Raw genomic sequence first — 17,934 nt, 5'->3', positions numbered from 1 at the left:
GCAGTTCAAATCATATTTTTAGATTTTTAATGGGATCTCAGGGATTTCATTTAAAAATAAATACAGATGCTTGTCAGAAATTCAGAGCTATTGAAATATGTTATTTAGTTTACCTAAAGATGTTGGGGTTCTTATTTAGTGGGCACAGTCCAAGATTCTGAAGCAGCACAATTAATTTAGAAAACCTGTGCACACACGTCTGTTGTTTTAAGACACCCCACCAACAGGCTCCAAGTTGCCACGCACTGGTGGGTTAAACAGCCGAGGGCCCCAGAGCCCGGAGCGTAGGCTTGAGGGATTTGTATCAGATTTCTCCACACAGGTTGTTGATGCCAAAAGGGGGACAACTGGTACCACTGTGCGGAGCCAGTGTGCGGCGGGGGAAAACACCTGCGAGGACCCTAGACGACATCAGGACGGATCGGGCTCTCATCAGGGAGGTCGACTCGGAGGCTGTCATCAGCGGATTGGAGGAGAAGGACATCCATCATCCATCCAGCAGTCGTCCCGGGAGGCATCATCATCGGACCGGAGAAGGAAGATCGGGAGGACATCTATTCAGCATCGACTCGGAAGCCGCCATCAGCGGATCAGAGGGGACAAAGACACGGCAAGCCAGGACGGCACAGGGGACTCCACTCTCCGCTGAAACAGGAGTGTGGGTTAAGTGCAACAAGACGGTGTATGGAGCCAGCCAGGCCTGCCAAGCTATGGGCAGCCTCTACCATGACAGCTGCTTCACCTGCAGCGCCTGTAGTCGAAGGCTGAGAGGGAAGGCGTTCTACTATGACGCAGGAAGGGTTTTCTGTGAAGAGGACTTTCTGTACTCTGGGTTCCAGCAGTCTGCAGACAAGTGCAACGCAGGTGGACATCTAATCATGGACATGCAGGCCGGCAGGCCCTGGGGAAGTCTTACCGCCCCGGTTGCTTCCGCTGCGTCATCTGCAACGAGAGCCTGGACGGAGTGCCCTTCACTGTGGACACTGAGAATAAAAAGTATGGAGACTCAGCAGACAAGGATGCAGTTTTTTGCAAGTGCCTTGTGTAAATTGCACTCTCTTTTTAAGAGTGCAAAAGAGGGAATTGTAAGTAAATATTTGTATGTATTCGTGCAAACTGTGAAGAAGCTTGAAAATGATTTGTGTAGAAAACTGGGCTGGTTTTGGGCCTGCTAACATGTGGTTTTGTGAGGACAAAGGAAGAGGGGGAAGGTGTGGAGTTGACATAGTCATCTCAGATCCCTGTGATAAGGAAGCTGAGCCACTGGGATTGGGGACTTAAGATGTGGGGTGTTGATGATAATTTGGGCAGCCAATCACTGGTCTGGAAGGGAGGCGCAGATAACTCCTCCTTGGGTCAGCGAGGGATATAGACAGAAACCCCGCTGTGTTCGGTCTCTTTCTCCTCTGGCTGGCTGGCTGGCTGGCTGGCTGGCTGGCTGGCTCACGTGAGTATCAGGTAAATGTGGGATCCCACAGAACTGTATGTAATTTGTACTGTATTGATTGTACTTGATTGTATTGCATTGTATATTACCATTAAAGTGGATTATTGTTAAACGGTTACTTGTAGGTTCTGGGTTTCCTTCCTGTAAGATAATGGCTCGTGTAGGAACGCGAGGAGATTTAAGAAAGTGGACAAGTTGTCTACCAAATCTCCTAACAGTGTGTGTGTGTGTGTGTGTGTGTGTGTGTGTGTGTGTGTGTGTGTGTGTGTGTGTGTGTGTGTGTGTGTGTGTGTGTGTGTGTGTGTGTGTGTGTGTGTGTGTGTGTGTGTGTGTGTGGCATACAGGAACTATAATTGCATTTATTGGTGCAAAACAGTGTTGCAGAATAATAATAAATGTCCTAAATGCTGCAGAGCTGTCCGGATAAGGAAACTGAGCGGAGGGTAAATAATCCCCGTGTGTTTGTCTGCAGGTCAGCAGATCAGGTGCAGCAGAAAGCGTCTCTGTGTCTGAAACTGAACTCCACTGACCGCGGTAAAGTGGCTCTGTAACTCAAAGCAGACGCTGTTCTTCCTCCAGAGGAGAAGCTGTGAACGCGTGGAGACACCTCTCACGTTAAGCTGCTCTTTGGAAGCATGCTTTAGCTCAAATCTGGAATTAAAAGGCATTGTTATTTAGTTTTCTCTTTCCTGTAGTGTCTTATATGTACATGGTCTCTCCTGTCACAGTAGAGGCACTAAACACAAGTATGAACAGAAATTGGAAGCATTAAAAACACAATTTCTCACCATTAATAGCTAATAACGGTCACCTTTTGTGTCTCTCAGGGAAAGTTGTGGCTGTCTTAACCAAAGTTTGGATGCTTTTTGACTAATTTCAGGATTTTTACATTCATTCAGTTAAACCACAGTATCTGACCTCTTTAGAAAAGAGGGACTTTCTTAAATCATGATAACAGATGATCAGTATGTGTTCCCATTTATGTCCAAATCAGCAAAAAAAACATTTATGGCTTCTCAGAAATAACTTTTTTGCTAGATAATCAGATTTCACTTTGAATTCAATCCAACTCAGCACAGAGAACAATGGAGAGTCAGTTAAGGTCATCGGAGAAAATATCAGAATAGAAACAAGCTTTTCTGGGTTATTGTTATCACAAGTCGGCGATACTTCTTCTTTCCCCTTGAAGAGAACATACTGACGTTTCCGGATCATGATGAGTCTGACTTCCTCCACAATAAGTCTAAAGTTGACACACTGTTGTGTTTCAACCACAAACCTTATTTTGATCTATTTTCCTAAATCCTACAGAGAGATTGCATTGCTTTTTGGCGAAGGAACCGGAAGTGGTAAAATGCTAACTTACTTCCGGGTTTTAGGACGCGTCACAGCGGCACTCTATAGGGACTCTTTAAGCTTTCAAAGAATCTCAGCAGATGGGTTTTTGGTTTCTTGCTCAAGAGCACTTCAACAGAGCGTGTGGTTGTTGTGGGAATTGAACCTGTGACCTCAGGTCGGTCTCCCACAATGCAGCTGCACGTCTGCTGCTCTACCACTTAAATCAGCTTCAGATGTTCTGCCTCCGCCGGGGACTGTAGGTCAGGTGAGGCCAATCACGTCGCTCTCTGTGTCTGGGTGTGTGGGTGTGTGTGTGTGTGTGTGTGTGTGTGTGTGTGTGTGTGTGTGTGTGTGTGTGTGTGTGTGTGTGTACCTGCATAGCTGCATGCTTTCTTTGCAATGTGACCCTTTAACCTACTCACAGTTACCTCCCTGTGACACAATGTCCCGCCTGAAGTTGCAGAAAACATTGACCAACTTCTGAGTTGAGGAAATCATTTGCATTTGTACGAATAAATAAATAAAGATTAGGTCAATCAAATCCACAAGTTTAATTTAAATTCAATATGATAAGCAGGAATATAACAAATAGTTCAAATGGTTTAAATGTAGGGTTTTATGTATGAGTCGGCTGATTTGATGCTGGTAAAAAGAAGACATCTTTCAGCAGATGTAAAGTTTCACCGGATATTTTACAAAAGAATCAAACAATATATTTACCAGGCCAGAACTGTATGTAAAATATGTCAAATTCAGACAGAAAATCCCAACCAGTGTTCAGAAACAAATGTGCAGCCCACAGTAATCTAACTCTGGTTATCGGCAGATGTGTGATTTCACACTTTAAATCTGTTACACTGTAAAAAGCATGACGTCGGTGCAGCGCTGTAACTGTAACATAAATGTGTAAAACGTTAAACCCTCCTCTCCTGTAAATAAGACATCTGCTTCCAATAATACCGCAGAACACGACCTATCTGCGATCGAGGAGATGATATCTATCGCTGCATTCCTGACGGCACAACTCCCTGCAAGAACAATGAGCGGCCAGTGTTGTTGCTTCTCCGTTATCTCACAGATCTGCGTGTGTGTGTGTAGGTTTTTTTTTTGTTGGACTTGGAAGAAAAAAAACAATCCGCTGCGTTTACACAAAGGCACTTTGTCTAGAACCGGGCAACGACACCTTTGCAGAACAAAAGAAACGCAATACGATGTTGGCGTCTACTGCTGGAGGTATGATACAGCGGGGAGGCCGAATCAGGCAAGAATAGGCGATACCAGAGTAGATATTTAAGGATAAAAGCTGCGTATACTCTATATTTGATCATTTTAATGCTTAAAGTTATATTCATTTGGAACATGTTTATATTTTACCTGTGTTTCTTTTCATATCCAGATGAACATTCAGGTGTAAAAACCGGACGATATCAGTCCAAAAAGTCGATAACAGATACTCAGAGCCAACATTTTGGGCTAGAGCTGCCAATATCCTAAACTTGATGAATTTAATGCCAAAAAACGGTTGATTTACATTCATTTGATCCCGTTGGAATCAAATGAATACTCGTCTTTATGCGTCTTTTAATATCTAATGTGAATCCCTTTGAAATGCTTTGCTCTTTCAAACAAACTTGCTGGTTCGTGCCAACAACAATTTCTCATTCTACTTCACAAACAACAGCAGTGCGCGAGTTAATGCCCCATAAAACATCGTAATTAACATTCTGACAGTTTGAGAAATACATAAAGACATAAATGATGATACTCGGTGGACTTTGGACGGATGACAGTTAATAGTTAAGAGCAATGATTGGACTTGAAAGGCATAAGAGCTCCAGGAAAAGTATGTAGACAATCGGTCTATAAGGCTATAGTCTATTTGGCCAAGTCGTGTACAAAATATGATACAAAATGTTGATGTTTTATTCATTCTTATATCTTTTTCCATTATGTTTACTTGAAATAAAAGGTTATTGATTTGGCATCCTCATCAATCACCACTGACTACCAAAACACAGGAAGTGGAAAAATAACGTCACTGTTTTTTCTGATGTTGACTGATGTCGTAACGTCTGGGAAGTGAATCTGTGACACTGATGTCTGTCACATGTCAGTCATAAGAGAAACAGCTGCTCTTCAGCATGACTTCTCAGCAAAACCCTTCATTGCATTAATTTCGATTAATATCTTAGCATGGTGTTGTTTGCCCTTTTGTCTTGAGCCTCTTTCTAAATGACTGCATTTGGTCATTTATTTTCAGAATCAGAAGTACTTCCCACTGCAGGGAAATGTACAACTTGGTTGATTTGGTACAGTGAATCCACACTTTGCACATTTCTTATGGCTTGTAAATCTATTTTTGTATTTATTTTCTTGAGCTAGATCCATCCCTTAAACTCTGGGGGGAATTGAACTTGAGAAAATCCCTGCAGCCAGGCTAAAAAAAAAGATCCCCTGTCCCTCTGAATCCAGGGTCAAGCTAAGCCCCTCCTCTTCAGACCGACCCAACTATCCATTCACCACCACCAGTGTCTAGACCCCTGGGGGGTTTCATCGGATCGGTTCTCCCCTCCCGAATGATACTTCCTGCACAACGGAGTAGTTTGTGTAGTGGTAGTAGGCCTACTGTAATATTTCTAAAATATTACAGTAAAAGTACAGTACGCAGTACAATGGGTCACCATAATACAGGGGTATTAAAGGCATATAGAAAGTACAATAAAAGCATTGTGCACAAGCTTTGTATGTACCCAATACACACTCTGTGATATTATATGAATAACTATAGGAGTATTACACAGTTTTTACAGTTGTATGCTTGTTTACTTACATTTTCTGCACCGGCTTCTTCCGTTTCTTTGCAGCGTAAAGGGACGTGTTCGCCAGCATGGTGAGTTCAATAAAGTAAGGTAAATGAAAAGTGGCTTTATCCCGGGTTTTTAGGAACAAGTTACCGGTACAACTCGGTAGATTCACATTCCGCAAACAACAAAAACGACAAAAATAATAAAAAGTATGAAAAATGAGACGTAAAATCCCCTTTACGTCCTCGCTTGGTTCGTGTGGAAAACTTCCCTCTACGCACTTTATGTGCTCCAAACTCACAGAAAACGTCCGCTAACTATCACGACTTTTCATCCTCTGCCGCTTTATGTATATCCACTCCGTCCGATTTACCGCAAATACCGTGACTTTTGTTCAAAAGTCACAGTTAACGTTCGTTAAACAAAAAAAAAGTCCCCAGAGGATTTTTTTGTAAGTCCTCCGCCTGCGCGTCACCGCCAGTGTGATTTGACAGGGCTGCTGGCGCGCGCTCCCGTAGCTGTGTGTGTGTGTGTGTGTGTGTGTGTGTGTGTGTGTGTGTGTGTGTGTGTGTGTGTGTGCGTGTGTGTGCGTGCGTGTGTGTGTGTGTGTGTGTGTGTGTGTTTGTTTGTGAGTGACACTTTTGCGCGAGCAGAAATATTTAAGGTGGACCAAATGTGGGCCAACTGAGACTAACTACACAGAGGAGGAGGAACTGGAGGACTGCATCTCTACCAGGAGACCTTAAGAGGGAATTTATGTTCTATCCTATCATATTACACTAGAATTACAATAATTGATGTATTAATACATTAAATACATTTTCATTTTAAAAATAAAAAACCACAAACAAATTCTAATGAAATAATAATTATAAGGATACAATTAAAACATTTATATGTTTTATAAATGTAACAAAAATAATTATTATTTATAAAAAATAATGCATAGTTGCACTTGAGTAGACGGCATAATTAATTAATCTATTTAAAATAACAAATATTACAGTTCATTTAGCAAATGTAATAAATACATTAATAAAATGATGAATAGTGTACACTAGCACTGGTTACAAATATGTGGCTTGAGACCCCTAAGAGGTCACCAAAGCTTCATGATGGGTCACGACGAGACCATTTTGAAGACAACTTTTAAAATATACATTAGGTTTTCATAAAATTTCTGTAAAAACAAAACCTTTAAATGCTGCAGATTTTTGTTTTTGTGGCATCATCTGAAGTACAATAACTTATTTTTACTTTGGAAAATGTTGAACCAAGGATTTGTTACATTTCTTCACAGTAAACGCATGCAAACCTTCCTTAGAATTTGTTAAATAACTACTAAAAAGCATTCACTTGAAGCACTTGTTGAACAAAGTGTCTGACGGGTTGCTGGAAAGGCCCTTCCTCCATGCAGCATGTTTGACCGAAGGGCTTTTGGACATGGCGGAGCAGAGAGTTCACGAGTCGTCGTCAGAGTTTGGCAGCGTGTTTACTGCTGTGTAAATGCCACCTCTGCATGTCGCAGTAAAAGGCAGCGCGGCCTGCGGTGGCGCAGTGGAAAGTCACCGCAGCTCTGCAGCATGTTTCCAGCTCCGCCAGAGATTATACCATACTTGCCAACCTTGAGACCTCAGAAATCGGGAGCATTTCAAAACCACCGCGGGGGGGGGGGGGGTGTGCTCGTGGATAATCGCCGGAGCTGTATTAGATTAACATTAACATGCTTATTGTAGTGGTAAGTGCACTCCCTTGCGGCCATAGCACCATCCTTGATGGAGCATATATGTGGGCTGGACCTGTATTTCTCAGGAAAGTGTTGTCGATTCTTGTTCAGTTTTCTGTGACTATCTTCCTCACCCTCTCAGACTTTGAGTTGCGCGCGCTGCTAAAGAGACGCGCTACCATGGAAACCAAACAATGGTGTAGCTGTATTAAAGTCCGAGTGGAAACAGTCCTGAGTAAATCTGATTTTGTCAGAAATCGGGAAAAATGCGGGAGAAATATGACCCCGGGAGGAAACCGGGAGAGGGCAATGAAATCGGGAGTCTCCCGCGAAAATCGGGAGGGTTGGCAAGTATGGATTATACAGCGGTGCAGTTTAGTCATGGCTTGCTGATGATGAGGAGCAACTGGCTTCTCATGCCCCTCTGTGAGTCCCTGCAACACATTCATTATCCTGCTGTCAGACTTCACTATCATTTGTTTTAAACTGCCTGCTGTAAATCATTCTGTGAATGTCTCAATTAAGAGCAATCACTGCTCGGCTCCATTAGCAATCTCCAGATCACAGAGATATTAAATTAAAGCTTTGCAGGCCTAAATCAAACTGTCGTCCTCCTCACAATCAAGGAACGACGGTGTATTCAATCAGAGTGTATTTAAACAAAGGATGCATTTTTAATAAGGCCAGAGGGTGGCACATCGCAGATAGCTGTTGATTTAACTGCCGTGTTTAGTGATAAATAAAACGTCCTGCCATGGCAACATGCAGCCAACAGTTCCCCCTCTGCACAGTTACGCAAAGCATGCACAAATGAGAAGTATATTTAATCACAGGGGAAGAATAAAATAACCGCTTTATATCGAATTCCTTTGTATTTGGTTAGCTCGCGCTCCGACACATTGTAGCCTACGTGATAAGGGGTGGGACATCTCCATGCGGTTGACCAATCGCAGAGCAGACTGGGCTCTGGTTTCAGACAGAGGGTGAGAAGAGGTGCTGCAGCACAGGCAGTATGATACAAATAAAGAGCTATTTGAACATTAAAGCATGGAGACGTGTCCCAGTAGAGGCGCACAGCACAAATATGAACCTGAAAACGAGCAGAATATGTCACCTTGACTTTGTTACTAATTTAAAGAGTGTCTTCATCAACACATTTGCAAAAGTCTTTGGTGTATTTCTGCCTCTTTGTAGGTGAAATATAATGAGAAAGCAGCCATTTCAAACTCCAATAACAACGTCTCGTCATCATTTCCATGCAGAAGAATCCTGATGCCTGACACTTCGTATTATTTACAACAGGGATTTTGGAAGTCGGCAGCGCCTTAAACAACTTGAACCCTCATGAAGAGAAGTCACAAATGAAATTTACTTTACAACCGTCAGATGTTGGATGACAAATATCGACTTATTTCTCCCTGACGTCGAAGTGGTGTGCCTTTCAGTTTCATAGATTTGGTTCCTGGCGTGCTGCAGCAAGTAGCTCACCAAGAACGACAACATGGTAATATATCACGGCGACATTACAAAGAATACAATGAACAATACAGGAATATTTCAAATTTATGACAAGCCGGTTCTCCTCTCCCTGATAGAGCGTAGGAGGACACAGGGACTGACTGCCAAATTACCCGAGCTTTGGATAAATATGTACATGCACCTTGGCCGTTTCATCATTCTACCAGTAAACGCAGAGTGAAGCAACATGGGACAAACAGAACCCTTTACCTGGAGATAAGCTGCACTGGAAACTGTACATGGAAAATCTACAAAATGACTGGTTTTTGTTTGGAGCACATCTCTGCAGCAGGTTCAACAATCTGGCAGAAAGACTGTAAAACAAAGAGAGGAGGCCGGTAAAGCTGCATATTTTTGATCATGAAGTGTATATCAGCTGCTTCTTGGAACATTTCATGCAGATTGTCTCTCAGATGGTACGCCTGTTCCTCCTCTTCTCCAAAATATGAAACGGTACAGCGACCAGGTTGAGAGCTCTCAGACATACGAGGTCTCAAATTAGCATCCGTCGCAGCGATAAAGGATGTAGATCAAGATATGATTAAAAGGTCGCAGCCTCTCAAAATTACAGGCCTGCTGAATTCTTGTTATTTTCCACGTCAGGTCCTCCGGGTCAGGCGGGGCTCGAACCGGCGCTCCTCCTGCAGCTCTGGTTAGTGGTGAGGCAGACGGAGCAGACTCAGCGGGCTGCAGCGCCGGTTAATATCCGGGACAGGCGTGTTCTGGTAAATCGGTGGCAGATGTTGGCATAAAATGGGGATTTTCAGCGTTTAGTTTGTACCAACATGTGGATAGGAAGTAAAAATGCTTTTCATTACTGGTTCAACATGCTTTTATTATAGTTCTCCACCAATACTGAGAGAAGGGAAAATCCCCAAAAAGCACAATAGGGCCCCTTTAAATAAAGCCTAATGGAAAGGCCCCTACATCCTAATTACTGAGCGCCACAAAGGACACTTTGTTTGTGGAGAGTTTATTAGACTCAATTTAGCACCACACGTTGTCAATAGTATCTTATAATGTGTTAAATACTTGGCTTGAGGTGCATTATTGTTTCATTTGAGAGTTTTCTAAGAAAGAGAGGGTTTAACACGTTCAAAATGTGCAGAAATGAAGAAAAAAGGGTTTAGTTTTGCCCCAAAAGGTGAGTTTGAATCTCAAAAAGAAGCTAAAAGTTGCTTTATTAGCAGAACACAAAAAGAGTGTTTTATTCCTATTCTCCAAAGTTACTCTCCAGAATGAGGTTACGTTAAACCGCTCTTTCCTGGCCCAGTGTGATGTTTAAACTGCAATTAAGGAATCAGACTCTCATTTACTGAATTAACTGCAATTATTTAGATTCATGTGCAGGTTAATGATGGATTCTCACACCTTTACGAGGCATTTGTGCAGGAAATCTGGGTTTGTTCCTGTATACGTTGTATCTGTGTCTTGTGGCAGTTTGTGGCTTGTTTTATTGTGCCTTTATAGTTTATTTACTGTGGTTTTATTGTTGTTTATAAACTTTATAAGATGCTTTCGCCATGTGTTTGCCATGGGAAACGGCTGTTTCACTCAAGGGAAAATCAAACTCAACTGAACAGGCTTGGATTTTATAGCTCTTTGTGTCAAAAATCCATAATTTGTACTGATGTTTGTGCAAGTAATATTTTGTTACAGCCATTGCGAGGTTAACAGTCAAAATAAGGTCCAAACACAGCCTTAAAATGTGGTATTTTATTTGAAAAGTAATCCTGTTAAAGTGAGATAATCACATTGTTCTTGTGTAAAACTGAATAATTCATGTCATCAGTGCAGTAAATCACCTTATTCCACCTATTTCACTCCAAGAAAGTGTCTTTTTAATCCGTTTTCAAAGTAAAAACTCCAATAATGGTGTGTTTCTCACAGACCTGTGTCATATATCATGTTCTCATGACCTTTAGCTCAGTCCCTGTTTACAGGATTAGGCTGCAGAAGTTGACAGCTTTATGAAAAAAGGTGCCATAATCCTTAAAGAAATACCTGTGGTATTAGACGTCATGTTTTATATTATCGCCTCACACAGCTGTATCTAAATGTCACGCCTGTGTGTTCCTTTGTTTGGATTACGTTTTATTCAAAGGCTCGAACATGAACTTTCAGGAGATGTGTGAAATTATCTACAGACACTCAGCGTCCTTTCAAAATAAAATAACGTTAGTGCTCTCTTTACTCTTATTTAGCGGCAAAAACCAGGTCAACATTTATCTAATTCTTTGATTTATGAGCATCTCTTAATCAGCTGCCTGCACCACGTCTTTACCGTTAATTATCGAGTGTTAGCATGCTAATGTTAGCATGCCGCCACCCTGTCCTCTATGGGGTTTAAAACACATGGTTAACATTGTGAGTGAATGTGGAAATGCAACAAAACTAGTTTAATAGCAGTATTAAGTGTATTAAGATGCAAAAGGTGACAACAAAATGCTGGAGGTTTACTTGAAACCAGTGCTTGAATTGGGCCGGTACTCACCGGTACGCAGTACTGACATATCAGTATAGCCACGGAAGATAGTTTGTGTGATTCATTCCCATGCATCAAGGTTATTTTCATGTAGCCTATGTAATTGTTTTTCCTGCACAGTGTAGAGTCTTGTTGTGATGAGAGGGATACAGGTATTTCATAAAGAGAATAGCTACAGCATTTATATCACAATTTAATCGGAGCTGATCACAATTTATCATGAGTGATCTAGTCATGTCGACGAGCGTTCGGGCTGTGAATAAACAACTTGTGTTTTACTTTTAGGCTGTCAGAGCTACTATACATCACATTAAGAACGATGTACAAATGAAAGTCGGTCACAAATATATAATTTAAATGATTTATTCAAGTTTGCAATATTTTGAACAGGCATCCACACAGTCACCTACTTTGTAATGTTCGATACCTCCCTGTAAGCGTCACGATATCCACCTCTCACCCACAACCTCACATACGAGTACTGAATGTGCATCAAAGTGATCTTAGGAAGGCAGATATAGCCAAAGATGAACGTAAACGACAAACGAGGCGATCGACATGGTAAGTCAACAATGGGTCCTCAATGTACACGCCCCGGATTCCTAGAATGTCGCCAGTTGTCATGAATCAAGTTATACTGCAACACCGGCACTTCTTAGGGTGCGTTTCACTTCGGTTAAATGGATTCCTTGGCCGTTTCTTAATCGCGAGGATGCTTGCTTGGTCTTCATGTCTTCCGAGTCACTTGCTTCAGAAGCTAGGCAAGAATCCTTCCTGGCATTCGGAAAACGAAGAGTGGAACAGGCTAGCAAGTGTGCGGGTGTGCGTCATATGAGAGGCCCCGCCTTACATTTTCCGCCACAGATTTGGGGAAATTGGTCCGTGCTCAAAGCATTGTGGGGATTTTAAGGACAAGAAGGCAATCAAGTTATACTGCAACACCGGCACTTCTTAGGGTGCGTTTCACTTCGGTTAAATGGATTCCTTGGCCATTTCTCAATCGTGAGGATTTTGGCTTCCAAGCCAATATTTCAAGGATGCTACGTCATCGAGTGCTGCCGAAGGACTGTTCCAATCTCCAGCATACTTGGAATTCCACCGAGGCCGCGTCCTTGGTTTGGGGGAAATTTCGAGGCTGCACATGGTGTTACGTTCCCTATTGGGCTGGGGGAACCAAATGGAAGCGACACGACCAGATTGGTATAATTATAAGTGGTTTATTTTAAATAGCAGCGGTAACCAAAATGGCAAGCAAGCAGCCTGAAACAAACAAATTGCCACAAACACCGGTTTAAATAACAAACAATAGAGGCCACAAGGGCACAAGTTTAAATGGGCAACCAAACTAAGGGAGGACTCTAAAAAGTGAGTCTAAACGCATACAGAATAAATAAATACTAATATAGGGAACAAAACAAAACCTCACTTTTAAAGTGGTACAACTAAATAAAGGAAGGCTGTAAGAAAACACAGCTAGGACAACAGTCAAACAATACTAAACTAATCTAAGCACATCTAATCAAACTAATCACAACAATACTGCTAATCACAATAACACGGTCCACACAAGTTAACCCCCAGAACGAAGAGAAAATAGCGAGAGGATGGGCAGCCAATGATGTTGGAGCAACCACACAGCTCATTTACCTAATCACACACACAGCTGAAAACACTCACAGGCAGATTAATGAGCAGACAAACAACCGTAACCCCCCCCCCCCCCCCTTAAGACACAAACCCACAGCTTTGTGTGTGATTAGGTAAATGAACATCATTGGCTGCCCATCCTCTGGTCCGCCTCTGAAGAGGGTGATTGGATTGACGTCATCCAATCACAGCACACAGCCGGCGCACACCTGCTGGGGAGGAGTACAAAGGCAGCAGACTATCACCACTCTGGAGGCTCTGTTGAGTGAACAGACGCCTCTCGCTATTTGCTCTTCGTTCTGGGGGTTAACTTGTGTGGACCGTGTTATTGTGATTAGCAGTATTGTTGTGATTAGATTAGTTTGATTAGATGTGCTTGGATTAGTTTAGTATTGTTTGACTGTTGTCCTAGCTGTGTTTTCTTACAGCCTTCCTTTATTTAGTTGTACCACTTTAAAAGTGAGGTTTTGTTTTGTTTCCTATATTAGTATTTATTTCTTCTGTATGCGTTTAGACTCACTTTTTAGAGTCCTCCCTTAGTTTGGTTGCCCATTTAAACTTGCGCCCTTGTGGCCTCTATTGTTTGTTATATAAACCGGTGTTTGTGGCAATTTGTTTGTTTGAGGCTGCTTGCTTGCCATTTTGGTTACCGGTGCTATTTAAAATAAACCACTTATAATTATACCAATCTGTTCGTGTCGCTTCCATTTGGTTCCCCTAGCCCAGGGGTCTGCAACCTTTTTGACCAAAAGAGCCATTTTTCTCCTTTTTCCAACAACATTTTTTGTCTGGAGCCACAAAACATATTTCATAGTTTTTTATTGTTATATCAGACAAAAACTACAGTTTTTTTGCATTTATTGGGCTATTACATGATATAAAACTGTTAACCTCTAATAAGAAACAAAGAACTCTTATAAGGAGAATTAAAAATAATACACAGGCCTACTTTAAAATAAATTAAACACAGCACTTGGGGAGTCCTCTGCACATTTGAAGGAAAAAAAATATTAAAATGGGTCCACTTTGAAATAAATAAAACATATAGCTGCACCCTAAAAAGAGTTAAAGGTAGGGTAGGTAAGAATGGAGAAACCAGCTTGAGTGCGCTAGAATTTGAAAGTACACAACCGGAAAAAATATGCTTCTTCCTTCAGACTTTCTTACAGAGCCCCTCCTCCAACACACACGAACGCGCACATGACCATTGAGGGCACGAGATAAGTTTGTGCACAGATGGAAGGCTGACAGGCAGGTAGGCCATCCAGTTACTTTAGCCGGGCCGGCTCAGATGATTGGTCGTGCTTTTTACAGTGCTACGGCTTCCACAGATTAATTTTTGTATGTATTTATTGTCAAAGCATTTAATATATGTATTGCCATCGGGACGTTAAGAGCATTCCATGGAATATAACAAAAAGTGTTTTCTGAAATAAATTACATACCCCATTGAATTATGACTGAAGATCGTCAGCTGTCTTCCTCTCCCGTGTTGTTCCTCGATACGTAAAGGCTGCACCACCGTTGACAACTTCTCTCTACATATCAAACATACCGGTAAACCAGCATCGTTTGCTGTGAAAGCAGATAACTCTCCACGCAGAATTAAATCCTGTGTTCCTCCGGTACTTTTCTTTGATTTATCCATAGTTCGCTCATCGAGCCGGGGGTTATTCGCCTCCAAGAAAAGGCGCTCGCGCGGGACCGGAGCAGGATGTGACGCATATTTTAGTTGACCTATTTAAAACCGTTTTGTTCTTTATTTGTGTCACAGTATCACCTCAAAATACGAAACATTTTCAACAATGCAACAGAATATAAATAGTCCTACAAATACTTTTATTTTATTTCCTTCTTATTTTTGTCCAAGCTCAAGGGAGCCAAAGCAGAGGGCTTAAAGGGCCGCATGCGGCTCGTGGGCCGCGGGTTGCCGACCCCTGCCCTAGCCCAATAGGGCACGTAACACGTGGGGGCTCGTACAGGATCATAACAGAGGAACACGAGTATGAGTCCTACCCAGATCTCAACGTGCTGTAGAACTAGCACCAAAACTAAGATGAGTATCCGATAAATCAGCAGACATTCTCGGATTACTGAGAGAGTCGGAAAGTCGAAAGGCTTGTCTGAGCCGACGGGTTGCGCCGTGCTCGCGACATCCTCATGAGGAGGGGAAGCCACAATTACTGGCTTTCCCTCGGGCACAACCTTGTCTGGGAGCACCGACACAATCCGTGTTACGTTCCCTATTGGGATAGGGGAACCAAAGGGAAGCGACACGACCAGATTGGTATAATTATAAGTGGTTTATTTTAAATAGCAGCGGTAACCAAAATGGTAGGCAAGCAGCCTGAAACAAACAAATTGCCACAAACACCGGTTTAAATAACAAACAATAGAGGCCACAAGGGCGCAAGTTTAAATGGGCAACCAAACTAAGGGAGGACTCTAAAAAGTGAGTCTAAACGCATACAGAAGAAATAAATACGAATATAGGGAACAAAACAAAACCTCACTTTTAAAGTGGTACAACTAAATAAAGGAAGGCTGTAAGAAAACACAGCTAGGACAACAGTCAAACAATACTAAACTAATCTAAGCTCATCTAATCAAACTAATCTAATCACATCTAATCACAACAATACTGCTAATCACAATAACACGGTCCACACAAGTTAACCCCCGGTAGCGAGAGGCGTCTGTTCACTCAACAGAGCCTCCAGAGTGGTGATAGTCTGCGGCCTTTGTACTCCTCCCCAGCAGGTGTGCGCCGGCTGTGCGCTGCGATTGGATGACGTCAATCCAATCACCCTCTTCAGAGGCGGACCAGAGGATGGGCAGCCAATGATGTTGGAGCAACCACACAGCTCATTTACCTAATCACACACACAGCTGAAAACACTCAGGCAGATTAATGAGCAGACAAACATCAGCCGTAACATATGGGTAGACTTCGCATCCTTGGTTTGGGGGAAATTTTGAGGCTGCACATGGGTAGACTTCGCGTCCTTAAAATCCCCACGATTCTTTGCGCACGGACCAATTTCAAAAACCCTTGCAGAGAATGGCTGAACCGACGCAGCACACATTTAAATGTAAGTATGTAGTGGCGTTGTAGTGTTGGTAAATATGTTACTTTGTTACATTTGTTTGTTATCACGAAAAATGTGTTCCGTGAAAGTAAAGCAAGTTCATAATTAGATAGACATTGTGAGGTATTTATTTTTGGTACAGTTTATGTTGAAACCGTTAGAGAGAGTGGCACACTTGTTAGCCTGTTCCATTCTTCTTCGTTTTCCGTAGCCGTGGCTTGGAAGTATACTTTCTTCGTTTCTGAAGGAAGTGACTTGGAAGTACGCGACTACCAAGCCAGCATCCTCCCGATTGAGAAACGGCCGAAGTCTACCCATGTGCAGCCTCGAAATTACCCCCAAACCAAGGACGCGGCCTCGGTGGAATTCCAAGTATGCTGGAGATTGGAACAGTCCTTCGGCGGCACTCGATGACGTAGTATCCTTGAAATATTGGCTTGGAAGCCAGTATCCTCGAGATTGAGAAATGGCCCTTGCGTCCCTCACTTGCGTCGTTTCCCTGCGACTAGTCCCTCCCACCAGGGAAGCATGGCGGGACGCAAGGAAACCACGAGAAGCAGGGAAATTAGTTTTAAGAGCAATGGGACGTCGTTTCCTCCGGAGCGTCACGTGAAGCGACGTCAGTTTGTGATGACGCCGCACAGCTAATCGTCTGACAGCAGCCAGATCAGTGCATGCACTGCATCGTCCAATCAGTGAGCGATACACAGTAAGGGGGCGGGGCGAGTGTCTGAGGATTTCACCGGAGGATGGTCTGGTGGTTCCTCGATTATCGCTCCTCCGTTATCGCTCCTCGATCCTCGGTCCTCCGGCAGAAATAAGGACACTGGGACACTACTCAAGATGGCGCAGACAAATCAACTTCCGGTGAGACCGAGACCGAGGAGCGAGGAAATTAAAAATAACCGAAGTGAGACGCACCCTTAGAGTACTGGCAAGGTGCCTCATGACGCATCTCATGACGCATCTCATGACGCATCTCATGACGCATCTATGATGCGCCGCAGCGATAGACTAGAGCAGAAAAGGCATCACATAACGTTAGCATTTCGAAAATGTTAGCGTGGCTTAATAATAGTGCGAAAAGACAGCAGTTGTCGTCGGACAAGGATTCCCTCTCTCCTTTCCTGCTGAAAGATGGTGAGTGTACTCAGGGACGAGGAGTCATTTAACCAGCCGCCAGTAGGAGTCAGGCTTTACTTTCTTTTATATCCATAAAGAAAAAGTAAATCTGTTTACAGTTGTTTGAATGTTGAGAGGTATCCATATATCTCTTCATTTTGCTCTCAAAGTGCACCAGATTGATGCATCTAACTTCAATATTTAAAAAAAAATCTTCCCGGGGGAACATGCCCCCGGACCCCCCTAGAGAGTGTCAGATCCACTCCCCACTTATAAAATCAAATCAAATCAAGTTTTATTTATATAGCACATTTATAAACGATTTTTGGTCGAGCCAAAGTGCTGTACATAAAATAAAAATAGCCTACAGTAGAGACACTTTACAGCAATAAAAAAGTGTCATAAAAATAGCACTTTACCCCTGCACCCCCTCTAATCTCAGATGCACCCTGAGTCATTTTGTTTAAGTACAGTGAGCCTTTCTAAAATATACAGTAAAGAGACAAACCCACCAGCATTATAAGATATACTATGACTTTGAGCCAAATTCTTGTTTTTGGGCTGTATAAATAAATTGACTTGAATCAGTTGCTGATTTTAGAGTACTGGCACCTTTTTTATTCCAATTCAAGCACTGCTTGAAACGGTAGAGATTATGATTAGCATGCAAAGAACATGAACGTTGCATCCACTTGCAGCTGATAACATTTCCCTCAAACAAATTGCTAACAAGCCACAGGAGCAGCTTTTACGAGCTA

The 17,934-nt window shown here is 42.6% G+C and overlaps 1 protein-coding gene across 1 annotated transcript in view; it reads right to left on the bottom strand.

The window, feature by feature from the left end:
- The window catches only part of ahr2 (aryl hydrocarbon receptor 2), a 48,273-nt gene extending 42,216 nt beyond the window's left edge, over positions 1–6,057 (bottom strand). The window contains 1 exon segment of the mRNA XM_034099658.1: positions 5,616–6,057. Within this exon segment, the coding sequence (XP_033955549.1) occupies positions 5,616–5,674 (59 nt within the window). The 5' untranslated portion in view covers positions 5,675–6,057.
- Between the last annotated feature and the right edge of the window lie 11,877 nt (positions 6,058–17,934).

Source organism: Pseudochaenichthys georgianus, chromosome 2 (assembly GCF_902827115.2).
Source record: "Pseudochaenichthys georgianus chromosome 2, fPseGeo1.2, whole genome shotgun sequence".
NCBI lineage: Eukaryota > Metazoa > Chordata > Actinopteri > Perciformes > Channichthyidae > Pseudochaenichthys > Pseudochaenichthys georgianus.
The sequence above is the reverse complement of the archived record's forward strand: the minus strand, read 5'-3'. Positions and strand labels throughout refer to the sequence as shown.